The sequence below is a fragment of the Colletotrichum truncatum genome (assembly GCF_014235925.2).
Source record: "Colletotrichum truncatum strain CMES1059 chromosome Unknown Contig_0011, whole genome shotgun sequence".
Classification (NCBI taxonomy): Eukaryota; Fungi; Ascomycota; class Sordariomycetes; order Glomerellales; family Glomerellaceae; genus Colletotrichum; species Colletotrichum truncatum.
In genome coordinates, this window is record NW_027222408.1 from 379,854 (window position 1) to 405,840 (window position 25,987).

Sequence of the window (25,987 nt, forward strand, 5' to 3'; positions counted from 1 at the left end):
AAAGCTACTTTGCTGTACGTTGTGATTCAAGTTCCAAGCCCCATCAGGACTCCTTTGCACAGCATCTGAGGCCCTTCACTTCTTGTCAGCCCTCGCAGGGCCCTATCAGTCCCAGAGAATCATACAAGTAAGCCTCGAGGGCGAGAGTATAAGTTCGCATTGTGGCGATTTTTGCGTGAGCAAGGGTCCAAAAGCTCATTGCAGTGCATTCTCATTAAACTTGGAGAATGATCATGTGTGAAGTGGCTTAGTAGCAGCTTTCTCTTCTGATTTGGCTTTGATCGTGACTTGAGCCAATTCTAGCCCTGGGCATCTCCGCCTCAGAAACAAAGGGGCATCGGATTCGCATAACCATTCACATGCACTAATGCCATACACCTGAAATAGAAGATCAACACCAGGATACACTGATCGCGTTAACTGGCCAATCAGAGCCCTCAGGTGCCTGGATGATATTAGGTGGATTTGAAGTTTGAACCAAAGTCAGTACGATTCTAAAGATGCCACCCCGAGGTGACTGAGAAGTGTTTGGCAGGGATTCTCAGCCATCGATCCGAATTCTTCTACATTCATCAAGGTTACATAGATTTCTCACATGACCTGTAACTTATCTAGATGGCAGCCAACAAACCGGGCGTAGAAATATGCCAAATGGTTCTAGTCAGGTTTGGGGATATGGCCAATCTAGTCGTTCTCGTAACGGAAATAGCATTTCATTCGTTTCCTCTTCACATTCAACAAGGCTAATTATGAAATGGTCGTACGTCTAAGCTTAAAATTGACCATTCCTAATCACAACCGCGTGTTGCCAGCATATATTGAGCTATGTTCGGGTAGATGGTGTGGAAATGCTGTTCATGAAACACCTCTATCTCCTCGGCATTGATTGTCCTTGAAGGCTACCACCCCCATACCCTGACTCTCGAACCTCTTCAGCCATCCAACGTATATCAAGCTAGACGTTCGGCCAGTGGCGGCGATGTCCAATACAGACAAGTTGGCTATTCCAGCCAGCCTGACCATTCGGAAGTTGGATCATAACTTCAACAACGCCGAGGGAAACATTCTGTTTTTCGATCAAATTGAGTTGCTCACTATGTCAAATCCACTTTGGCGTGAGTTTATCGGAAACCGAATGGCTCTGGAGCGGCGCTATGGTGCGCTTCTTCAGAAATACGAAGAAGCCTTTTCGTAAGAGCTCAAGTGGATGAGTCATGTTCACCAGCTAATTCATTTCAAGGAATTATTTTAGAGGTTACTTTCCAATGGACTATCGATCGACTGGTCACGATGCTATGTTGCCTGACAGTATTGTTAAACTTGTGTTGACTTTAGCAGAGCATTCATTATCTGCAACGTCAACCTCGTCTGATAGTGCTTCAAGTGATACCAAGTCCATTTTTGAAGAGTTAGGCTGGGAAGATGTTCAGGCAAAGAATCCCTGTTGGGCGCTCTTGTCAGACACCTATGCTGCTGCTGTTGAGCCCCCATTAGGAGGTTCGGTCGTAAGAACATCCAAATGCGAAACTGAATGAATGAGACCGGCTAACACGGAAATCGATAGAAATCAGGACCTCGCTTCTTTAGCTCTCGAAAACACCACGGAAACAATCCCATAGTCCTTCACGTGGATGGCGTATCCGACCATGAGTTGAAGAACCAGCTAATCGAGGCCAAAGAAAAAGGCTGCATTGGAGTAATGGTAGAAATCATCGAAAACAACTACAGCGGGCGTGTTCTAAGCATCGAAATTCTCCGACGTCTGGCCGCACTATGTGCAGAGGAGAACCTTCTGCTCGCTGTGGATGAGACCCTTACGGCCATCCGGTGTGGATCTCCTTTTTCCTTCCAAAGAGAGGAGTATTTCGACCTGCCGTCGCCTGATATCGTCTTCTTTGGCAGATCTATTGGTGTACAGGGCACTGCGATTGCGTTTGATGGCCAATTCCTCAATAGATTTGGCATCCTCGAAGGTTCACGCCAACGGGCGATCCGGAAATGGCAAAGTCAATTCCACAAACCACTACCAACCGCAGAACTTGTCCAGGCAATCTCTACCTTGAAGATATTGATTCAAAGAAACTTCACCATGTTAAGTCGCATTATCGGCCAAGCGATCCGGACATTCATCCTTGAGCAGGTTGCTAAGAAAGGGCAGGACTTTCAGTCGCAGGACATTCTCGGAGGGCTGGAATCTTTGATATTCGTCAGAAAGGACATTGCCGGTGAGTTCCTTGTCATGGGAGCTAAAACCGGGCAACCGTGGGTTCCGTGGGTGAAATGGCTGCCTCGGCTCGAGTCTGACATGTCTAGGAGTGAGGTGCTGGAGGAGGTCATTGGGTGTTCAAGCGAGCAGGCTCGCGAAGACCTCTCAAAATTACTTCTTCAGAAGGGTGCAAAGCCTAGTTGGTGCTTTTGGTGTGGAAATCCGACCACAAGTAAAAAGGACGATTGGTGCCAGCGGTGCTGCATCGGTGTCTGTGACCAAGAGGTTTGCGGTCGTCATTTATCCCACCATACCCACGTTTGACGTTGGATTGAGCGATCAACAGACTAAAACTATCAGACAGAAAACTAAGTTGACATAGGTGAAAGAATGCAGGCATGTTCACTCATCAAGTCGGAAGATTTTGTATCCTGGGGTACATAAGTTACCATTATTAAATACAAGGTACCTCCTTACAGGAGTACTTCCACAGCACAAACCGGAGGCTGGAAACAAACAAGATAGAACCTTATAGACTACACTCCCTATTTAAATTACTGTTTGAGTTTATTACGCATGTCAACTACTTCACGTGGATCGCAAGCTGAGCCGACCCAAATAGTTTTCAATGTCGGATTGGTATTTAGGTACGTCAAGACCTGTCAACTAGAATGTAACACGTAACAAAACCGCTAATTTCGTCAAATTCAGCATATCATTCATCTAGGGATAGTATACAAGCGACCTTTCACATCACGCTCTCCTAGCCTTTCAAGGCCCTTGGTCACATCAACAAAGGGAATCTCTTGCAAAGCCGGCTTTAAAACACCCTTGGCCAGGAGATCCAAAACTTCGCGAAACTCCTGAATGCTCGCACTCGTCGAACCCCGCAGCGACACATTTTTGGTAACAAGAGACGTGGTGGTGATTTTTACAGTTTGTGCCGCAAGTCCAACCAGTACTACACAACCCCCAGGCCTGACCGACTCAAGCGCATCCTCAACTGTTTTCTGCGCCCCCGCAAAGTCCAACACGACATCAAACGTCTCACTCTCAAATGTCTTCAAGTCTGTAGCACAATCGATGGCACCGGCGGCCTTCGCCTGTTCGAACTTGGCGGCATTCAAGTCGATGCCGAACACTCGCGCCCCCCGTAGCGCTGCAACGGCAACGCCGTTAAGGCCTAATCCGCCAAGGCCGATAACAGCAACCGTCATGGAACTCGAAACACGGCCTTCAGCAACGACGGCGTGGTATGCAGTCGCTATAGAATCCGTCGCAACAGCAGCCTCGGCAAAGCCAACGCTCTCGGGGATTTTGACTAGGTTTTTTATCGGTGCAACAGCGTATTCTGCGTATCCACCATCGCAACCAACACCGAGCGCTTCATGAAAGTTTCTCTCCTGAATTGGGTGGCCTACGCAGGCTACCGCAATACGGTCGCCGACTTTGAAGGAAGTTTGGGAGGAGTCGCCGAGGGATGCAATAACGCCTGCAACCTCGTGACCAAGGGTTATAGGGAGAGCGCACATCCAGGCTGCGCCGCCTCCATGGAGCACGTGAGTGTCTGAATGGCAGAGACCTGCGGCCTTGACGCGAAGAAGGGCGTGGTTCGAAGGTGGACTTGGAACGGCGACTTCTTCGAGGTGGAGGCCACTGTCAGCGCCACGAAAACGGAATGCCTTCATTTTTGAGGGAGATGTCATAATGAAGAAAAAATGAAAGATTGAAATATGGTGATTAGAATCATCAAATTAAAATCCAGTCAAGGTCATAATTTTGCCTGACTTATATGCTTCCTCAAATGATAGACTTTCGACGTTTTCCCCCTTCTAGATGCATTGAAGGTGCCTTAATTCCCCACAACCCATTGTGAGTGAGTATGCTTCATAATGACTCATAGCGGGCTATAGTTAAATAGCTGTTATGATATATGGCTAGTTATCGAAGGGTTGTCCGTGCCATCCGGCGGCTCAAGGCAAGGTTGAGCGGGGATGGGAGAAGGCTTAGCCGGTCAAGAAACGTCTATTCTTTAAGCAGATTTGAGATACTTAAACTGTTATTTGACAATCTTTATTCGTATCTACTATAAATGCAAAGAGACACAAATAATTCAGTCATTGGCGGCAAGCCAGTAGCAACATTGCCTTGCAAGCGTTGAAAAGTCTCTGGTTTTTAAGGTTTATTGTAGTGAAGTTTTTGGTGGACTCAACCCGCTAGCTACCCCAGCTTCAGCTCTCTTCATTGGCAGGCTTTGAACGGTTGATGGGGCTGTCCCGCTCCTACCTTCTGCGAACATTTCGTTACGATTTGTCTTAAACCAATGAAATTCTTCTGTACGGCGCGTTATCAACTTCTTTTTGGATATGTTCGCTAGACATTGGAATTCTGTCTTGCGAAACTTAAACATCTCTTGATTATTGACAGGCATATGGCTGATAGCTTAACAATGGCGCTCTTCAATACTGTTGCGTTTGGCCGCTTATAATAACATCAATCCGACATATTAGGCGCAGGTCAAAACAACCATTCCACAGAACAAAACAAAAGCTTCAGCAATGACAGATCCGTCGCTTTCATTCCCTGTTATCCAGTCCTTAGCCATGCCGAAGTAAGCTGCCAGAGCAAGAGCTGTGTGCTGAGCAATCATCTTCACTTGTTCCTTACTCCATACGTTCGTTATTATTCAATCTAGCGAGTCATCTTGTAACAGCTCCTCAAGCTCATTGATGGCCTAAAGGTTATCTTGGAGTTTTTAGGTAACAAGAAGTCAAAGCCGGTCGAATACGGTACGGATGCCGCCAAGGATGATAACGTGTGGTGGAGGTAGATACCTGCTAGATGGGCGAGTACAGCATATGGTGTAATGGATGTCCCAGCAACTTCTGTCATGCTACCAGGATTCCACTCCTGTTATTTACGTTTTGCATGCTGGAGTCACAATACATACACCAAGCTTTTCTCGAGGGATCCATAGCACGGCATGAGATTCTGGATGGGCTCCGAGTTGCAATCAACAGGATAAATGATCCTCAGCATTTCTATCTTCGCTATGTACCTGTAGCCAACAAAATCCAATCTCTCAATCGCCCCTTCACTCGACGATTGCTTAGTAGACCAGCTTGACCGGGGTCTTGACGTGGGCAGCCAGGGGGGTGGTGCCGTTCATGTTCTGGGAGATGGCCTGAACAAAAGCCTGAGAGCTGAGGTCGGCACCAGCGGCGCTGGTGTGGGTGTTGTCCTTGATGTAAAGCGCGTTGGTGGCAGAGGCACCCAGCTTGCGGTACATCTTGCTGACGGCCTCGTGGTGGTCGACGAAAGTGACGCCGGAGTCGGCCAAAGCGTTCTTGGCCACCAGCTGGTATCCAACAAATCGGGACGGAGTTCCAACCCAGGTTCCGGTCGACCACTGGTTCTTGGGCGTCTGGGAGCTGAGGATGACAGTAGCACCCTTGGATCGCAGGAGCTTGGACGCTTGGATGATGTAAAAGACGTAGGTGTAGACGGTCTCTCCGGTTTTGTCAGAGACGCATGTCTCGGTGCCCTGGCCGGGGCAAACAGAGCGGCCGTTATCGTTGGAGCGGGGCGAGCCGACGTCGTTGTGGCCGAACTCAATAACCACGATATCTCCGGCCTTGACCTCGTTGGCGACGTTTTGGAAGCGGCCCTCGTTCCAGAAAGAACGAGAGGAGCGGCCACCGATGGCCCTGTTGACGACAGCGATGTTCAAGTACTTGGAGACGTACTGGCCCCAGCCGTCCATCTGAGAGTCACTGCTGCGAGCCATGGTGCTGTCACCACACAGGTAGAGGGTTGGCGCGCGAGCGGCAAGCTCGGCTGGCTCAGGGGCTGGGGCGGGAGCGGCCGAGGTCTGCAGGGCGCCAAGCGCCAAAGACGCAAGAAGAGAGTAAAACTTCATGGCGGTAAGAGGTAGGTTTGGGAGTTCCTAGATTTTGGCTGGCAAGATACAAGCTGAAGAGACTGCAGAGGAAAGGGATACAAGAGGACCTACCTAGATATAATGACCGAAAACAAAGGCCCCTTTAATATAACATCACAGAATCATCACGATACAGGCCAGCAACAACCCTTGTCTGCAATACCCTCTATTGATTCCACGACTTCCAGTTTGAGCTTGGCGTAGTCAGGTTCCGCTCCGCTCGGCCGAGCTCGTCTTTGGATTATATTAAATACTGCCAAGGTAGCAGGACGTTCTTCCGCCAGTCGGGGCACCTAGAGTAGTCCAGATCCAGCCGTTTACTCTATTCTCAATGTCACATTGGGTGAGTATGGGCCGGTAGTTCAACTTTACTTGAGACTGTACCACGGTAGAATTGCAAGGGCTGAGGGAGGTCCCGCTGACCAAGGAGCTGGACTGTTTCCTATGACCATGTGTAGACTGCCAAGATGCAAATACGGCACGTTTATTCCTATTTGGCACTTGTGTCCGCGCCTAAGCAGAGCCCCCTTGCGTGCGTTAGTGTCTTGGCGAAATGGCAGGAAAGAAAAGAACTCCCGACCGAGAACTCCGATCTCCGCCAATAGCGATGAGCATGTATTGATAGTTGGCACCCAAGTTGCGGGGAAGTGCCGATCTGACCTCAAGACCCCTCCGATTTGGGGATGTCTTGTGATGGTTCGGTAGAAGTTTGTCGCGAGAACTCACATTATGGGGTAAAGCGACAGAAGGCGTAGAAATACACACCGTGGTGGGCTTTAGCGGGTTGTCAAGATCCCTGTCACCGTAAACACGATCTTTAATCCCAGCTTTGTCCTCAACTTCTGGCACGCTCCGATGTTGCATTTTCTCCCTGAGCCTATTTGAGCTTAATTTCGGGGTCCTGGTTGATGCAAATTGTATTATCTAATCGTTTACATCGACCACGGGAGGATGTCCGTACCATCCGTACAATTAATATACGCGGCCCAGTCGGCTGTGGCCGAGGGTCAACCTTGACGCGGTCCAATTGTCTAACTTTCTGTATCATACCCACAAACTGTGCCTGTCCTTATCCCCACAGTCAGAGTGCACGCCATTAATCAAATCAAATCAAGCTTAAAACCGTAAACACAATATCGCGTCATCCAAATCATAGCTAAACAAAAACTCAAATTCTCGGTTGCTATCTGTAGATGTATTACTAGGTATCGAATGCAATGTATTGTTCAACTTGGCAAAGCAAATCTATCCAATGGATGGTCGCATCTCACAAGAAGCTAATGACTCGTACCTGTCTGCAGTATACTCAGGGTAACATGGTAGTCTTGGCAGGCCCCGGAATCCCGCAGAGAAAGCCAATGAGTTTACCGGCCAGGGATGATGGTACTGCCATATTTCATTCGTAACCCCGTCCTGTAATGTTCTTCCAGAAGCATAATAACAAACATATGTCCTTTTGATTCTAGACAGAGATGGAATCAGGCAGCTTGTAAAGTTCGCCAAACAATGGAAAACGGAAGTATTACTTGAAACTTTTCTGTAATATCTTGCGGTTCGTGTAACAGATCTCAAGAAGCATAACCGTAGATCAACAAGAGAAGAATACCATGCCCTTGATGGGATTTACAACACCAAAAAAGGCGATGCTACACCTCGACACCGTCCAGAGCTCGTAGAGTCTACAGCAGGTTTGTGCTAAGTAACTCCTGGCGTAAGAGCCTCTCTGCATCATGGGTAAATTGACATTTATCCAAATAGCTAACCTAGTCGTGAGGCCCACTAAGTCGCGTTCTTAATGTGGAAAATCGAAAGCCTAGCTCACTTTGGGCTTATTTTTCTACATTGTGATGACACCCTCAAAAAGCTAGAGCATAACCACCATTTGTGCCATTGCATTATGGATGCAGAGCACGTTACACTGCCCATCCTCCTGCTAAGGGCTAGCCTTATGTTCTTCCAGGCTCACTAGGCACCGCGATCAATTGTCGCCGAGGCTGTGGAGTCTGGCTCAGCCTCAGGGAGTCGACCAACGCAGCGCTGCAACTCATCTTCGGGGCGGGTGTCAGCTATGTGGCTTACGCCTTGGGCTTTTGGCTGATCCCACAGCCAGTTTCTTGGGTTTCAGTAGCAATCTAAGACTGTTGACGGAGCACAGAAGCTAGTTACTAGAAGATGTAGGCTGCCTCCGTACGACAGGCCACACAACGCCAATCCCAGCGCCTAATGAATGGAACAGAGGCAGATGTAGGAAGACTTTTTTCCATCTGCCACTAGAAAACATGTGCAAGCTTGCTTCCACCGGCTGTGCCGTTGTAACAGTCTATCAGTAGGTTAGACAAAATGGCCGATAGATGCAATGCGGCGCTGGGCTATCGCAACCACATTGATGTGGCTGCGTTGAACCGTTAGAAACCACAGTTATGCTACATCGCAATGACATTGATGTGGTCAACATCTTGAATCTCCATCAGACGGGTGACTACTATGTCTACCCTAGCTGAGAACTCGTCGCTAGTGGCTGTTTTCTCTCTCAGAGACTGGTGCTATCACATGGCCCTCGTTATAGATGCGCCCTGGAGTAATGACTGCTAATACACATGGCATACAGGCCATGTAAAGCAAGTTATTGTGCAAGGAGGCACCGTAGGCACAGACCTTATCAACAGATAAAAATGATAATAATACTATGCCTGTCATCTTTTATTTGCCAAACTCGTCTTCAGAAATCCCAATACTAGCACACCGCCAGTATCACCAGTTGGGCAGACATATCATGGACTAGTAAATGCAACTCGGTCACCACCAAGATTGTGACTTCTTTCAAACATCTGTAGTATTTGACGAGACCAGAATTATGAGGAACACCGCACAGAATCTGGGTGCATTGGATTTGGTCTTCTATAGGGCGCTAGGGACAGCCACAATGGTGCTCAACCGAAGCACTGGGCCTGTTGAGGCTGACAGTTTGTGAGCCAACCGCTTGGGGCTTAACAGCGCCGTCTAGCGATTAGCCCCAAACTAATGGTTCCATAAAGACGGGTATGTCTTAGCGTGGCTCTCAACTGCATGCATGCGACATTTGGCTCGAATTTACCCTTAATTCATGATTGGTTTTGTGAATTCGTGTTGTCTTGCTTGATACCATGACTCAACATAGCGTTTCCTGTACGGGTCTTCTTAACCGAGTCAAAGAGGTAGACTACGTAAAGTTCACATGCAAGCAGATCTGCAAGACCCCACCCCCATGTTTCGCCAAGTATTCCAGAACTATATAGTCAATACTTCTTGTATGTAGTAAGCTTAAATTAAGGTAGTGCCCATTGAACACAGCAGCATGCAGCCTAGGCCCTCGTCCAGTTGTTACCGCAGCGGTGAAAGTAGATATTTCATAAAGGCACCAGGCCTCTTTGACTCCTAGCCAAAAGCATTTGCAGTCACAATAACCCTGTTGTCAGCCTCACTTCATGAACAATGCTCTACTACTACGGCAGAGTTTTGTGGCTTGCCAACTCTATTCCACATCAAGACTTTTTGCTAAAAGCTTCGAAGGCTGGAGCATCGGAAAATTCTCAGCTAGTATCTAGCAATCAGGATCGTGAGACGAAAACAGCGCCAGTGGTTCATATGATCTCTTCTTAGCACAATTAGAGCATCTAGAAAACGGATGCCAAGCTTATCAGCCTCCAATTCTCGCGAGAAATAGCAAAATTCGATTAGCTTCACAGTCGGAAGGACCCTCAGCAACAGAACCTACCATATGTAAATCTAGGAATATAAAACCCTTGGTACATGTAAAGGGCAATGGTTTCAATCTTCAACCTTCCAAGCATTGCACATTTGAGCCAATCCCCAGCATATCACCGGCATCATGAAGTCCATTCTCGTTCTTGCTTTTGCAGCCCTCTCTCTCTGCAGCCCAACACCATCTGACCCAAACACAGTCTCTGAAGACCACCAAGACACCAAAAGAGCCGGTACGACTCGTCCAGATTTATCTTTTGCTGCATGCTTTTTACACGACTTGGAGAACTGTCTAACATCTGAACAGAGTCACTCACAGAAGGATATTGGTCTTGCACCGTACCAAGCAACGCGATTTATAACAAAGTTCGGCAGCAGAATAATGTCTGTAAAAAGAGTGGATTTTCGATGCAATACTTCATTAAGCTCCCCAAGGAGAATGAATATTCCTGCTCAAAAACACTACCAAAAGGTACATTTTCCTCGTCTTATTCCATCAGCTTGATGTTTCTGGTTCTCTCAAAGAAGAAGGGCATGAATGATTCTAATGCTTATGCAGATTGGACATATGTCTCTGTTCGAGATGGAAACTACGGCTGCGACGTCGGCAGATCCGCTAGGCAGTATAAAATGCGTCAGGCGACCAAAGACCTGTTGGCGTGCAGTATTCCCGACGGCTTTACATATGTTTCTGTTACAGATGTGGCAGATATATGTGAAATCGGCAGATCCACGAAACAATATAAGCTGCGCCGCCCGAGCGACGACCTCTTGGCCTGCACGCTCCCCAAAGGATACACGTATACCCAGCTCCTGGACGTTTCAATTTGCGATGTCGGAAGGAGAGGAAAGCAGTATAAGCTCAAGTTGCCGACCCAGGGGCTAGTTGCTTGTTCTATCCCAGACGGGTGGGCATCCAGCAAGGAAACCCAGGTCTTGAATACTTGCCGTCCTGGTTCAGTGTCAAGCCAGTACACTTTGAAGAAGAAGAAATAATCATTCATGGTGTCGAAGGTGCTGGGCTTGATCAGCTGGACAATGGACAATCAGACTGCACGTGTAACCGTGCGGCTGCGAGGTGCTGGGACAGTCATCTAACACGACTATCGGTTAGTTTGGCTAGGAAATAATACAAGTTTACCTAAGTAACTTATAATGTGATAATACTTTCATCTTGGCCAAACTTGTGTTGCTTCGCCTGTTGTCAAGATGAGTCTTCAATGCGAAGTAATACCTTACCCTAGACGACTCGACTATTCATATTTCGTTCAGTATTACAATGCCTATCACAAGTAACACATTATCCTTACATTAATTCGTAGATCAGATTCGAGTTATATTGCTCTAAAAACACTGACAGAATTAGGCCATAGACCTGCGGTTCGCCTGTAGGGTCTGTTTATGTATCAATTGGTCTCATCGCTGGCATGGCTGAACTAGCAATTGACCCGGATTGCCATGTTGATAAGCATCAGCCACGACTTGGAAATGAGATATAATAGTACCATGGTTTAAACATATGTAGCAAATAGGAAACCATGACTAATTGCGGTCACGGTCAAATATCGTCCTTTAAATGAAATCCACCAACACAAAGCTCAATGTTCGTCTCTGATATAACCTTGACAGCTGGTGACAAGTGGCACGATGCTCGGTGGAAGCCCCACACACGGCGACTGCTGACGCCGAATGCCGAACTTTTTTCTCCACCATAGTATCCCGATTCCAAAAAATTTCCAGCCCGCCGCCTCCAAAGAAACCTTTCGAAGGAAACCAGCAACCAGCACCGCGAGCTACTTGGCAGACGAGATGGCGCCTCCAACGAAGGGACCCGGGAAGCGACCCAAGACCCTGAAGAGGGATACCAAGCTGGAGAAGAGGAAACAGCAATTGCAGAGCATCGAACAGCTCGAAAAGGCCGTCAACGACTTTGTAAGTTTTCACTACCAGCCAGTCCACTGTGCAATTGTCCTCTGTCATGCGAGACTTCATACTGACCAGTATTTCTTCCTCTCCAGGACCTCAAGAGCGAAGTGAAAAACTTTTCCGAACTCCCCCTCTGCGAAGCGACCGCGACTGGCCTCGAGAAATCCCACTTCCAGACCCTCACCGACATCCAATCTCGCGCCGTGCCCCTCGCCCTCAAGGGCCATGACATTCTCGGCGCTGCGAAGACGGGCAGCGGCAAGACGCTCGCCTTCATCATCCCCGTGCTAGAGAAGCTCTACCGTGCGCGCTGGACCGAGTTTGACGGTCTCGGCGCTCTCATCATCTCCCCGACGCGCGAGCTGGCGGCTCAGATCTTTGACGTTCTGCGCAAGGTCGGCCGCAACCACGCCTTCTCCGCAGGTCTCGTTATAGGTGGTAAGAGTCTGAAGGAGGAGGCGGAGCGTCTGTCCAAGATGAACATTCTCGTCTGCACGCCCGGTCGCATGCTGCAGCACCTCGACCAGACGGCCGGCTTCGACGTTGACAACCTCCAGATCCTCGTGCTTGACGAGGCCGATCGCATTCTCGACATGGGCTTCCAATCTGCCGTCGACGCGCTGGTGGAGCATCTCCCTACGACTAGACAGACTCTGCTTTTCAGCGCGACCCAGAGCAAGAAGGTTTCCGACCTTGCGCGTTTGAGCCTGAAAGACCCGGAATACGTCTCCGTGCACGAGGAGTCTACACCAAAGAACCTGCAGCAACACTACATCGTCACCCCGCTCCACGAAAAGCTCGACACACTATATGGATTCATCAAGGCGAATCTGCGAAGCAAGATCATCGTCTTCTTGTCCTCGGGCAAGCAGGTGCGGTTCGTGTACGAGAGTTTCAGGCACCTGCAGCCCGGTATCCCCTTGCTGCATCTTCTCGGAAAACAGAAACAGCTTCAGCGAATGGAGATCACAAAGCGCTTCGCCGAGGCGAACCACTCCTGTCTCTTTGCGACCGATGTCGTTGCGCGAGGTGTTGATTTCCCCGCCGTCGACTGGGTCGTCCAGGTCGACTGCCCCGAAGACGCGGACACCTACATTCACCGAGTCGGCCGTACGGCAAGATACGAGCGGGAAGGAAAGGCAGTGCTGTTCCTCGACCCGAGCGAGGAGAAGGGCATGCTGAAGCGCCTCGAAGCGAAGAAGGTCCCCATCCAGAAAATCACAGTCAAGGAGAACAAGAAGAAGAGCATCAAGAACCAGCTGCAAAGCATGTGTTTCCAGAACCCGGACCTCAAGTACCTCGGCCAAAAGGCCTTCATCAGTTACACCCGGTCAGTGTACCTGCAAAAGGACAAGGAGGTATTCAAATTCGACAAGCTCGACCTCGATTCCTTTGCTTCCAGCTTCGGTCTTCCCGGTGCGCCGCAGATCAAGTTTCAAAAGGGCGGCGACGTCAAGAAGCTCAAGAACGCGCCGAGGGCAGGTATGTCCAGCGGCGAGGACTCGGACTCGGATTCGGACGCGCCCAAGAAGCCCAAGAAGAACGAGGTGCGCACAAAGTACGACCGCATGTTCGAGCGAACCAACCAGGACGTCCTCTCAGGCCATTACACCAAGCTCGTCGCGAACGGCGAGGTCGACGGCCCCGCGGTCAACGGCGACGAAGAGGAGGACGACTTCCTCACGGTCAAGCGCGTCCTCGGCGACGACGAACTCGACGAGGAGTCCAAGACGGCGCCCGGGGCCAAGGCCAAGGTCATCTCTTACGGCGGCCAGGAATTCATCGTCGACTCGAAGCGTCGCGAGAAGGCGCTGCAATCCAAGAAGAAGATGCTCAAGTTCAAGGAGCGCGGCACGAAGCTCGTCTTCGACGATGACGGCAACGCCCATCCCATTTACGAGCTGCAGAACGAGGACGACTTCGTCAAGGAGGGACCGGCGGAGGAGCTCCGCCAGAAGTTCGTCGAGAGCGAGGCGGCGCGCGTCAAGGAGGCCGATGTCGACGACAAGCAGCTCGCCAAGGACAAGAGGAGGGAGAAGCGGCTCAAGCGCAAGCAGCGCGAGGCCGAGGAGCGCGGGGAGGGTGCGCCGCAGCTGGTCGAGGGACCGCGGGTTGGCGGCGCAGACGGCGGAGAGGATCCGTTGGCGCTGCTGCGGTCGCTGCCGATTGCCGGCGATGGGGACTCGAGCGGCGGCGAGTCGGAGGACGAGAGGCCGAAGAAGAAGCCCAAGAAGTGGTTCCAGGAAGACTCGGACGACGAGAGAGAGCAAAAGAAGAAGGCGAAGAAGGGTGGCAAGGTCCTCGAAATCGACCGGGAGCCCGAGACACTCGAGGATCTCGAGGCCTTGGCTTCAGGCTTGTTGAATTAATGTCCCTGATAGACGTAGATACCCTAAGGAAAAGTAATTTGTCATTCAAGCATTGCCTATACATATTCGTGTCGTGTTCAGCCATTCATATTTCACCAATGATGCCGGTCTCATGCGTGTAAGGGGATTTGATCCAGTGTTAGAATTAAAGTATATCATTCCATGTCATCAAAACCATGAAGAATCGCGTATTTTGGTAAATACTTGGTTTGTTTGTCTCAAGGACTGCATGATGAAGTCCAGGGGTATCACCAACCCCCAACGCCAAAAAGCTTTAATCCCGTTTTCCCATAATGCAAAAGAAGAGTCATAACCCACGCTAATGGCCTCTTTCACCCAAAAGAGCGGCTAACCCGATGAATAAAAAACAACGCCTTCCATGAGATCAAGCCTGTCTGTCTCCAAAGAGACGAGCTCTGTAAATACATGTGTGGTCAGCACCGTGGTTACTGACTGCTCGGAGAATGATATGATCTGTTGCAGCCCCAAGGTTCACCAATTCAGGGCTGAGCTGGTGTACGTGAACTCCGTCGAGCGCATCGTTGCTCTCGTATGTGAATTGGCCGATCTTAACCCAACCATCGCTTAGCCACTTTTGGCGTGAGGCTGCCGGGAAGTGGCTGGCAGAGAAATCTTCGACGCGGCTGCGCAGAGTAACTTCGGCGATGTAAGCCCAAACTTCCATATCCTTTGGTCGGGCTTCAGGATTTAATGTAGCGCTGGGCAGGATGTGTTCAACGACGACATGCCGAGGAATAATTTCGTGGCTGAGCAGGTAGGAGATGAACACGCCCAACGACTGTCCTTGCTTGTCTACAGTCGTCTGACCACACCAACACTCGCCTTCATCTTCCCAGCGCAATAGAGTTTTCACTGCTCCCAAGACGTATGGGCTCCGCTTGGTACTCGCTAACCAGGCAGGAGAACCAATCTTGCCCTTTATAGAGGGTTGGTAATCCGGAGAAGTATGATCAGGGTCAATGACCACGCCGTTGCCAATAGTGAGATAGTTGACTTGCCGGCGGAGCTCCGAGATCCAGTTCGCTCCAATCTTGCCCTTTGCCAGGGCTTCCAGTCCAGCATTTGCGATGGCCTGGCGAATCATCTCGTCGACGATGTGAACCATCTCGGTACGAGATACGCCACTTGGCGGAGCTTTGCTCATGGCAAGGTCGACCGACTGGCTGATATATTCCTCAAGCTTCTTCTGTAACTCTTGGGCTTCAGCCTTGACTTCGTTCCGATGGGCGGCAAACTCTCCCTTGAGGTGTCTAATGAATTCCTCCCGCGTGACGACGACATCTTTGGTGCCTTTTTCCTTATATAGATCTTTGACATACTTCTCAAGCTTGGCTTCCAAGTCCTTCTCGATTTTGTCGGGAATTGAGGTGCCAAAAGCAGGTTCCAGGATTTTGGCCACCTGCATATTGTTGCTTTTTAGCCACTTCTCCCAAGAGTTGGAAAAGCTGTTTTTGACGATACCCTCAACGTCGGTAGTTGAAAGACCCGGCTTGGGTGGTGTTGCCGCATTTTGGTAGACCGAATCTTTCTTGAGTCTATCTTTGATTGCTCGCCAATGCTCGTCAGATATGAAGTGATAACCGCCATGACCTCTGTCCAGAGTTAGAACCTCAGCATCGCTCTTCATCAAGTCCCTCAAAGCGTGATAAAAATCTTGTGATACCACAGGCTGGCCATGCTTATCAAGATCCATGTGAACAACTTTAGGTATAATCTGTTGCAGCCTGGAGAGCGAGCCTTCGTGGAGCTTGGCGGATGTCATCAACTTCGTGATTTCGTACTCGTGATCACGCTGTCGTCGTAAATACTCCCTCGTATCCTCATCACTGAACATGGTTGACGGCCGCGTCATCCACAATGGCATGAATTGACCTAAATTATGGGCAATATCTGAAAAGCCGTACCATTGAAGACCACCGAGGCCTAGGGCGGGAACCGAGGAGAGCCCTGAGAAGATTGTCCAACCAATGAAAGACGCAAGCGCGAGGCCGAAAACTGCTCTGATAAGCCAAGCTTCAGGCGAGAAAATGAAGCTGAGTATGTCTGCGAACGTATCGGCAAGCGTGAATAGTATCCATGATCCCCAGGGAAATTGCTTCATAGGGACCTGACGCGGCAGCCTCCTCGGCCGTGGTTCTGATCCGTTCAGAGAAACATCTGATTCCGGTGTGTCGGGACGTGCCGTATTTGTCCATGTGTAAAGATTCTTGTACACTCGAGGCCACGCTTGAAGACGTGCTTTGCGCACGCTCCGGAGAGCCTGCTGCTCTGCCTCATCCTGTTGACGTTCCAACTCTACCTTTTCTCGCATGTCACGGGTAAACAACCCACCCTGCTTTTGCCCTGTTGCGTAACGATCCTGTTTGTGCGTATTGCTACGGAACTCGGTGATACGCGGCTCAGCGCGAGTACGAGGTGGCGATGTTTCGCGGAAAGGGGGCTGTACTGTCGGCCGAGAATGAGCGGCCCGGGGGCTGGCAAATACAGGCTGGCGTGCTGGACCGGGCCGAAACGGACTGGGGCTAGATCGAGCTGGTGACTGGTGAAACAGATTACGATTGACATTGGAAGGCTCCTCAGCATGTGTCCTTATATCAGGCATGGTGCTCATTGCTCGAGTTGATTGTAACCTAGAGGTAGATGAGACGGCAGGAAGACTGCTACCTCGCTGAGAACGAGCAGGGAGGGAAGCATCTGTTGTAACGGGCACGACTTGAACAACAGCTGGTTGAGCTGGAGATGCAGCTTGAGGAGACTGTTTCTGTGGCCTTAACCGATCTCCGGTAGGGGTACGGGGAGGCTCTGGTGGAGTTGAAGGTAAGGAGGAGTTGTGAGGAGGTCGGACATCAGGAGCGGGTCGGTCGGCGACCTCCACGACAGGCGACCGAATAGGTTCCTTCGGCTGGTCAGGCCGGTTGAACGATCGCGGAGCCATGGGCGGGTTGTGCTTTGGGGGGCGTAGTAAACGCTTTGAGGGGCTTTTCAAGGCAAAAACGTTGTCCTCTTCAGCCTCCACAGGTGAATCTTCTTCAATCGTAGGGACCGGATTATCATCGACGGAAGAAAGAGACTTGGATGAAAGCGAAGCAATAGTCGCATCCCCGAACAGCGAGCTTTCTTGGCCGAAAGTTCGCACAGAATCTGGCGTGGGCGCTGGATCTTCTGACCCAAGTCGCCTCGTGGCAAAGCGATCCGTCCCTTCGGCAAGGGCGCGATGAAAAACTGATCCTTGGCTGGCAGGTGGGAAATGGCTGTCGCTTGTAGGCGCGCCTGAATTGCGCCATGTACTTTTGGGAGCTAACATAGAAGCCGCACCTTCCGAGCTGTCTCTACTGGCTCTCCCTGTTGTCGGGCCTGGTGGCGGAAGATCGGAACCTTTGGGAGGGGCGGCACCGGGCAAGAGCCTTTTACTACGGCGCGTACCAACCGAAAGATCTGCTTGGAATGAAACAGATTCAACCGTTGGGGCTAAGTAGGACTTTAGTAAGGGATGTGAGACTGCGACAAGGCGAAACCGGAATGGCCCGCACGTGGCAGAACTTACCAGTTCTAAGGGGACTGCTCCGCTGGGGTGAGTTATGAGCTCTAGGTAGTTCTGGGGTTGAGTCCCTTGGTGGAGGTGATTCAGAATCCGAATCAAATTCGGGCCCGAAGTCTGGCTGAACGTCCGGTTCTGGTTCCGGTTCCGGCTCCGGCTCCAGCTCTGGCTGGAATCGGCGGTGAGGCTTCGGTTTAATACCGAGATTGGATTTGATTCTCGAGTCGCGATCATCCTGATCATCCTCGCTGTCATCGTCGTTTAGGGCATCTTGGACGGCGTCTTGAATATTGCGAACTTGACCCCGCCTATTATTCCGCGGGATAGTGGATGGCGCCGAACCGTACGATGTGTCGAAGCGGGAAGGCAAGGACGGGAGGTCTTTGGTGATGGCAGCAGTGCCACGGATAGACTGCAATTCATCCTCATCTCGACGAGGTTTTCTTTTCGGAGGCATTTTAGCCTAACGCGAAAGGGATATGTCTATATCGGGGATTAGTGGATATAGTTGTCGGGGCGATTGCAATGAGAGAAACACCCAGCTGTTGAGAGCGATGAGTGAGAGGGTAAATGATGAATAGAGTTGACAATGTGTAGCGCGATAAGAAAAAGAAAGGTGAAAAAGAAAGCGGAAAGTTCAATGTTGGTGAAAAAGGATATGAGAGAAGGAAGAAGTTGAAAAGAAGAAGTAAACCATGAGAGACAGTAATGAAGAAAGAGCTCATGAACAGAGGTACGAGGGAAGGAGCAACTCACATTATTATCTGGCGCAAAGAACATGCACAGCGGTAATGGGCTTGCTTGTCCGCAGTAAAGATAATAGCTCAAGCTGCAGTATGAAGCTTGTATCTCATCAACAACGCATAGACTTCCATGAATTCTCTGGTCGGCAACAAGGGAGAGGGCCACCAAAGGAAAATGGTAAGGGATTGTTGCGAGGTGGATAAGTGATAGAAGAAGCCTTTGTCAAAACTGCAGAGAGCTGTTTTTGGTATTTTAATGGTACCAACAATGGAAAAGTGAAGCTATTCCAGACTCAAGACCCGCCGGATCGGGAAGGGAGGGAGGCGGGTGTCAACAAAGAAAGCAGGAGCAGTCCCTGGCCGTAATGACCATCTTTCCCTGGCAAGTCGCGCACGCGCCGCGGTGTGTGGTGGGAGGTACAACCTTTGGAGGAAGGAATGTTGCTACCGTTTCGCTTTCCACGGGTCAATGAAATGTTGATCGAATAAGGCGATTCATGCGACAGCGATGAGGCAAGGCAAGGGGCGTCTCGAAGGGTCGTCGAGTCTTTGTGTGAGCTTGAAAAGTTCACCTTGGAGCTTCACTCTGGAATGTTTTCGCGACGGCCGCCCGCCACCGGAATCGATTGCCAATGAGGCACGGACCCCTGCAGCGTGTCCGTTGCCCACGCGCTTAAGGTTGGCGGTGGCCCCGGGTCGGACAGCTTTACGCGCCGCGCAGGTCTGTGTCTTACATAAGCTTGAACCTTAGCTAATCAGGAATTTGAGCTTTTATCACGTGAACGATTCGCGCCCTTTGACAACCTCAGGCAAAAGGTGTTTACGTAAGAACGAAATGGAAGCCAAAGGGTCTTGCGCGAATTCGACCTAGTACGTCACTGACGAATCCTTTTCTCACTGTCCCACCTCGCTGTTGTCGGCCCATCCTAGCACGGTCAGTCTTGGAAATGCCACCGACATCTCCATCATGTTAACGAATTCGCGCAAACTCGGGGCGACATTACAATGCGCCAGCCCACAGACGACTGAGTCGCAAGAATGCGGTCGCCTCGCCTTTATGATGCAGGTAGCATTGATACCAGACCTCGCCCGAGCTTAGTCTCGAGCTTTGGTCCCTGACGTCGATGATCCGTGTCGACTGAGAACTGGCTTATTGGCTGGCAGCTCAGCCCAAGTTCCGGAAAGGCAGGGTGAACCCGCACAAGAGCTGAAGAATATGGCGGCGGGGAATATGCGCAGTTTTCGTATTTGGGTAACCCTGTTCTACTTGCCTTAGCTCTATCAATAGCCGGCAGTGACAGGCAGCAACGGCAAACAATACGGGAGTTCCGGTTACGAACACTCCACCGAAAGTGCACAATCATGATAGTCTTCTCTGAGGAGTCATTCGATTTGTCCTCCAAACGAGCGTTTACACCAAAGTCAGTCAACTTTGGGGTCGGAAAGGAGGAGTGGTTCGCCCAGTTCATCGTTAGCGCTTCAAGCGTATCAACCCACCCACGTGAAAGTTGGCAAACAACAGACGACAAGACCCTGTCGGGCCGTCCTCAATACTGAAGATCAGAATCCACGGCACCGCCATCCCCGGTCGTTACAGGTTTCAAGTGCGCCGTTTGAGGCTTAAGAAGAAATTACTGGCTCCGCAGCCAGCCACGACGCTGCAAATTGGTGCCACCCCCGCTGCCAGACCCCGCCATCGTCCACATTTGGCGCATCTAGATTGGCTATTGGGACCGTCAGTCCAAAGTCACCAAGGTGTCGTAAAAGGCCGAGCCAATTTCTCTCCCACATCCATCGACCAGCGAAACGTTACAGAAAGACGAGCGGATTGTTATTATTATTGTGACCGTCGCTCAGCCTCCATCTCCTAGCTTTTTATATCAAGCTGCCCCATCCTTCCTTTTTTCCTTTTAAAAGAAGTTTGGACTTGCTCGACCTTTGACTTGACAACTGTCTGATACCCCCACGGAACTTGGCAACACAAGTTCCCCCGCCATCTGCTGACTTTAGGCTCTCTCTTTCTCTCCAAATCAACCCCTCACCGCATCTAGTTGCGATCAGCGCCAACAAATTTTCTTCACCATGGCGATTGGAACTGTCTTGGTCACCGGGTAAGTTATTCTACCTCTCCACCCTGTACGCTTTCGGATCGTGCGACAACTTGCGGGAGGCTTCCACAAGTGATTCTCTAAGTTGCTGTCGCATTGTTGGCGCAAAGCTAGGAAAACGAGGCGAAAGGCTAATCGCACATTCCCGTGGCTTGCAGTGGCACCGGCTACATTGGCTCTTTCACCACTCTCGCCCTGCTTGAGCACGGATACGATGTGGTTATTGTCGACAGCCTCTACAACTCCTCCAAGGTCGCTGTCGACCGCATCGAGCTCCTCAGCGGCAAGCGACCCCACTTCTACCAGGTCGACGTCACCGACCAGGCTGGCCTCGACGAGGTCTTCAAGAAGCACCCCGAGATCGACAGCGTCATCCACTTCGCCGCGCTCAAGGCAAGTCTTCCATGCCCAGGTTGAAAGGGGCGCAAAGGACTAATACCAGATTGCAGGCCGTTGGCGAGTCTGGCGAGATTCCTCTCGAGTACTACCGTGTCAACGTCGGCGGCACTGTCGCTCTTCTTCAGGCCATGACCGACAACAATGTCCCCAACATTGTCTTCTCCTCCTCCGCTACCGTCTACGGCGATGCTACCCGCTTCCCCAACATGATTCCCATTCCCGAGACTTGCCCTATTGGCCCCACCAACACCTATGGTCACACCAAGGCTTTCGTCGAGCAGATCATCACCGACCACATCCAGGCCGAGCGTAACAAGCTGAAGAAGGCCGGCAAGCCGTTTGAGCACTTCAACGGTGCCCTTCTGAGATACTTCAACCCCTGCGGTGCTCACCCCTCTGGAATCATGGGCGAGGACCCCCAGGGCGTCCCCTACAACCTGCTTCCCCTTCTCGGCAAGGTCGCTACCGGCGAGCGTGAGAAGCTCCTCGTCTTCGGTGACGGTATGTAAACTAGCTGCAAACCTGCTTAACAACCTACTGACGCAAGCAGACTACTCCTCGAGAGATGGTACCGCCATCCGCGACTACATCCACGTCGTCGACCTGGCCAAGGGCCACCTTGTCGCCCTTAACTACCTCCGCGAGAACAAGCCCGGTGTGAAGGCGTGGAACCTGGGCTCCGGCCGCGGTAGCACCGTGTTCGAGATGATCAAGGCTTTCAGCCACGTCGTCGGCCGCGACCTCCCCTACGAGGTCGTGCCCAGACGCCAGGGTGACGTTCTGGACCTTACTGCCAACCCCTCGCTGGCCAACAAGGAGCTCAACTGGAAGACTGAGTTGACGATGGAGAAGGCTTGCGAAGACTTGTGGCGCTGGGTCAGCAACAACCCCAAGGGTTACCGCCAGGACCCCCCTGCTGAGCTGTTGGCCAACATCAAGAGCACCAGCTCATAGATGGGGACGAGGAGAGAGACAGAGTGTGTGTGTGTGGGTGTGTGAAAGAATAAGCACACCTGAAGATCAGCCCAATTGCGCATAGATGCTGGACCATTTCCATATTGCACATCATAGACATGTTAGAATTAGTGCTATTCCAAGCGACAGCTACGATACGACGTTGATCATATATAGAATTTTAATGAAAGAAAAAGAAAAAAAAGTTTGAAGATATCAAAAGTTTGAGATGACCTGCTAGCGTTTCTATGATTTACGCGTGTAATTTTGCTTGATTGATTTTTTTTTAACTATGTATATATGATCAAATATGTGCATTAAGTCAATCAATCTTGAGCAGGAGCTTGCCGGTAGTTTTGCGGCTCTCGAGGTCCGTGTGCGCCGTCTTGACCTCGCTGAGCGGGTAAGCGTTGTGGATGGCGACGTGGAGCTTGCCCGAGGTGATCATCTCAAACAGCTCCGAGGTGTACTTTTCCAGCTCGTCCCTCGTCGCGACGTAGCCGTTCACGATGGGCCTCATGACCTTGAGGTTCTTGGGGCCGAGCTTGAGGATGTCAAAGGGTGGCACGGCGCCCGACTGCGTTTGGGCGTTAGTTGATGCGGCACCACCTGGGGTCATTTCTTATGAGAAGGAAGTAAAAAAAAAAAAAAGGGGGGGGGGGGGGGGGGGGGGGGGGGAGGGGGGGACCGGGACAACATACCGCGTTACCAAAGATGACCAGACGGCCCTTGCGCGCCGCCATCTCCAGGTCGCTATCGAAAGTGGCCTTTCCGACGCCGTCAAAGATGACGTCGACGCCGTGGCCGCCGGTGATCTTCTTGACCTCCTCGACGAGGTTCTGCGACTTGGAGTTGACGATCCACTCGGCGCCGTTCTTGCGCGCCAACTCGCACTTCTCGTCGCTGCTGGTGGTGCCGATGACCTTTGCGCCGACGGCGCGGAGCATCTGGACGAGCAGAAGGCCGACGCCGCCCGCGGCCGCGTGCACCAGGACCCATTCGCCCTTTTGCACGACACCGGCCTCGCGGACAAAAGTCCACGCCGTCAGGCCCTGGAGCAGGGCGGCAGCGGCCTGGTCGGTGGACACGCCGTCTGGGATGCGCTGCAGGTTGTCGGCTGTGACGGCGGAGTAGGTGGCGTAGGAGCCGAAGGAGCCCATGTAGACCACGCGATCACCGGGTTGGAAACCGGAGACTGAGGGGTGAGCGGCGACGACGGTGCCGGCGCCCTCGCGGCCGAGAATGTTGGGGAGGGGACCCTTGTACAGACCTGTACGGAAGTAGGTGTCGATATAGTTGATGCCGGCGTACTCGTTCCGCACAAGGACGTGGCCCTCGGAGAGGGCGGGCACGGGCAGGTCGGTGTGGTACTCGAGGACCTCGACGCCGCCGGTACGGGGGATCTGGACACCGTTCATGATGGTGGGGAGGGAAGAGGCCATTGTGAAGTGCGGGGCTGGTGAGAGGTCGATGGACGGCACGGGGGATGTACGGAAAGCACGAGACTGTCCTTTGGCTGGAATTGGCGAAGCAACAACGGGTTTAATACTGCGGCGGCACTGAGCGGTCGTGAGAGATTGATTACAAAGCTGAGATGTGAATATTCTCGGGAGAAACAGCTTGTGGATGGACGACGATAAGGAGGAGGGGTATCTCGGGGCGAGGAACTGGGACATTGGGGGCTCAGGTGGTGCAATTAAGCGGGGTTATGGTTTCTGGCGCGCGCCTCTTGACGCGTTTGGGCTGCACAATGGATGTGAATTGGCTTTCCGATACGGCAGGGCAAGAGAGCGAAAGACATTTAGTAAGCGAAAGCACACGACTCTGAAGGTGAGTGAGGGGTCGAGTGTTATTGAGAATGGAGTGTGTCGGGAAGACCAACAGTGTAGGCGGGTTTCAGTTTCGGCATTGGGGGGCCGGAGCCGGAGCGGTGCTGATAAATGGACAACGCGGGGCTACATCTTGGCTCTTTTGGTGTGTTGGTATTGTGGGGGGTTTCTGGTGAGAGTGTCAAAACGTCATTTTGATATGTTTGATTATGCAACACAATAGCAGAGAAGCTAAGGCCAGTAGCTTTAATAATGAAATGGTTTTTGTTTTGTCGAGTGTTGTTAGTGTATGAATTGTTTAGTATGGGAGGCAGATTAATGCTTGCCCATGCATTGGATGAATAAATCTGATAGTGTTTAGTTACTGAATTCCTCTTGGCAGGAACCGATGGTCGCAGCGGTTGCAAGCTGCCCAGGAATGGCAATCGAATCATGAAGTGCTTGACGCTCTCTGTAGGGCAAACCCAAGAGCCACCATGTCTGTCGGAAGCTTCTTTTGGTGTGTCGTGGGCTACTACTGTAGACACACGGTTGAGTGAGGGAACCAGCATGTTCCCTCTTGAGAGAGTTCAGGGCGAGAAAGAATGGAGCCAAGGCTAGTCAGTTACCGACACTCAAATAGAGAGAGAAGGACAGCGCATCAGTCAATGGCGATCGGGGCGGCCGGATGATCGTCAATTGCTCGGGAGGTTTTCCGTAGCGGGGTCCCCAGATAGTGGGTGTCAGGATTTCCTTTCTGCAGCTGGTATAATATCTTGGAGACGTTCCTATGGGCATGATGTGTAAAGTTGTGTGTACATAGTGAAAGGGCTAGTCAGCGAACAAGATCCGTCGCAATGGATGGCGTCTTCGATTGAGGCTCGGCAATCTTGGCTTTTGGGGCAAGAGCAATGATTGGATTGGGGAACGCGCCCGGACTTGCGTGTTTTGCATATGGCCAGAAGTTTGTACCTGTAGAGCAAGAGCTCCCTGGTGGCGGCCATAGTTGATGGGCGTCGGCCACGTAACGAGGGTGGACGGGACCGATGGTTTGGCAGGTTCGCCGTTGAGCCCGGGCAAGAATCAAAAGAACGCACTTGCTCAAAGTGTGCCTTGCGGTACGTACTGTCTTCTGTCCATGACCAATCACCGTTATTGAATGCCCAATGGGGAAAGGGGGAAAAGAGCTAGGGGTGCCATGGCTCCTTCTCGTACCCGGCCAATATTCCCCCAATATTCTCCATTTCCTCACTTCGGTGCCCCGAAAAATATCTCGTTTCCCGGTCCTCTTTCCATAAACCCCAGAGTCCAAAATCTAAAAATTCCAAGGTCACAATCCTGGAACCACTTGGTGGCTAGTCTAGCCTTGGTGAAGCTTTTTTAGGGCGTTCTGGCCCTTTTTCCATGTCATCCATAGAAGCACCTCGGTGCGATAGAATTGCAGCCAGAGACGGGACGACTGCGTATCCGCCAATCATAAAGACAGGAATTTGGATATTACATGTTTCGTCTGTTGAAGAAGAAGAAAAAGAAGAAAGAAAAAGAAGAAACGATATAGAATACCGGTAGATTCGCTTGTCAATCACGGCAGAGTGCTTCCATACGACTTCCGTGCCGCTTTCCAGACGTATTCTCTCTCCACCTGTCGGCTGTCAAGGATCGTCAAAATGTCCGCGTATGCCCTGTGGCATCCAACGCCTCTTACAAGCTTAAACGAGGAATAGCTGGCCATCTCACGGCCTATTGCATTGAACTACCTTTGACTACTTGCCTTCCTTTCTGGTTCTCCTCCTCATGACCGATTCTAGCGGTCAATCATCTCCACCCATAAAAAGCATGTTCCTGGATCATTTTTCCCGCAAAGCTTCAGCTTCCATGTTTCTCATGACGCCTTGCTCTGAAGTAACTTCATGACAAGACCACCAAGACCGACGCCTACAGCGACGTCATGGCACAATCCCCCCCGTCGTCTGACCTTTAAATCCATCTTCAATTCAAACCCCTAGTCGGATCCAGCAACAGACCAGCACCCCTGGACGGCAGTGGCGCGGCACCAACGCGATCTATACTATAACCCTCGTCGTGTACTTACGGTCACGGTACTACGGTACCACGGCACTGCGGTATACTGTGGTAGGGGGACCATACCGTAGTACTTAGGGGGGGAACCACAGGCGGGCCAAGATAGATGCTGGAGGGACGAACAGACGAAATACACTGGGATCCACTCTACT

General features: G+C 51.1%; 8 protein-coding genes across 8 annotated transcripts; 4 read left to right on the plus strand and 4 right to left on the minus strand.

Moving 5' to 3' along the window:
• Positions 1 to 979: 979 nt before the first annotated feature.
• CTRU02_214444 (uncharacterized protein) lies at positions 980 to 2,530 on the plus strand (the record flags this gene model as incomplete). Its single annotated transcript, XM_070206243.1, has 3 exons — positions 980 to 1,191; positions 1,241 to 1,505; positions 1,565 to 2,530. 3 exons carry the CDS (start codon positions 980 to 982, stop codon positions 2,528 to 2,530), a joined length of 1,443 nt encoding a protein of 480 aa, XP_070060017.1.
• A 395-nt stretch (positions 2,531 to 2,925) lies between these two features.
• CTRU02_214445 (alcohol dehydrogenase) lies at positions 2,926 to 3,894 on the minus strand (the record flags this gene model as incomplete). The annotated part of the gene is made up of 1 exon (XM_036730353.1): positions 2,926 to 3,894. One exon carries the CDS (start codon positions 3,892 to 3,894, stop codon positions 2,926 to 2,928), a length of 969 nt encoding a protein of 322 aa, XP_036577809.1.
• A 1,421-nt stretch (positions 3,895 to 5,315) lies between these two features.
• Positions 5,316 to 6,125, minus strand: CTRU02_214446 (rhamnogalacturonan acetylesterase; the record flags this gene model as incomplete). Its single annotated transcript, XM_036730354.1, has 1 exon — positions 5,316 to 6,125. One exon carries the CDS (start codon positions 6,123 to 6,125, stop codon positions 5,316 to 5,318), a length of 810 nt encoding a protein of 269 aa, XP_036577810.1.
• Positions 6,126 to 10,014: 3,889 nt separating this feature from the next.
• CTRU02_214447 (uncharacterized protein) lies at positions 10,015 to 10,883 on the plus strand (the record flags this gene model as incomplete). The annotated part of the gene is made up of 3 exons (XM_070206244.1): positions 10,015 to 10,120; positions 10,189 to 10,338; positions 10,447 to 10,883. 3 exons carry the CDS (start codon positions 10,015 to 10,017, stop codon positions 10,881 to 10,883), a joined length of 693 nt encoding a protein of 230 aa, XP_070060018.1.
• An 813-nt stretch (positions 10,884 to 11,696) lies between these two features.
• CTRU02_214448 (ATP-dependent RNA helicase dbp4) lies at positions 11,697 to 14,182 on the plus strand (the record flags this gene model as incomplete). The annotated part of the gene is made up of 2 exons (XM_036730356.1): positions 11,697 to 11,819; positions 11,906 to 14,182. The coding sequence occupies 2 exons, from the start codon at positions 11,697 to 11,699 to the stop codon at positions 14,180 to 14,182; spliced, it is 2,400 nt and encodes a 799-aa protein (XP_036577812.1).
• A 385-nt stretch (positions 14,183 to 14,567) lies between these two features.
• On the minus strand, positions 14,568 to 18,198 carry CTRU02_214449 (spindle pole body-associated protein sad1; the record flags this gene model as incomplete). Its single annotated transcript, XM_036730357.1, has 2 exons — positions 14,568 to 17,671; positions 17,748 to 18,198. The coding sequence occupies 2 exons, from the start codon at positions 18,196 to 18,198 to the stop codon at positions 14,568 to 14,570; spliced, it is 3,555 nt and encodes a 1,184-aa protein (XP_036577813.1).
• Positions 18,199 to 20,566: 2,368 nt separating this feature from the next.
• On the plus strand, positions 20,567 to 21,945 carry CTRU02_214450 (udp-glucose 4-epimerase; the record flags this gene model as incomplete). Its single annotated transcript, XM_036730358.1, has 4 exons — positions 20,567 to 20,595; positions 20,751 to 20,985; positions 21,042 to 21,492; positions 21,542 to 21,945. 4 exons carry the CDS (start codon positions 20,567 to 20,569, stop codon positions 21,943 to 21,945), a joined length of 1,119 nt encoding a protein of 372 aa, XP_036577814.1.
• Positions 21,946 to 22,267: 322 nt separating this feature from the next.
• CTRU02_214451 (NADPH2:quinone reductase) lies at positions 22,268 to 23,621 on the minus strand (the record flags this gene model as incomplete). The annotated part of the gene is made up of 2 exons (XM_036730359.1): positions 22,268 to 22,522; positions 22,647 to 23,621. 2 exons carry the CDS (start codon positions 23,619 to 23,621, stop codon positions 22,268 to 22,270), a joined length of 1,230 nt encoding a protein of 409 aa, XP_036577815.1.
• Between the last annotated feature and the right edge of the window lie 2,366 nt (positions 23,622 to 25,987).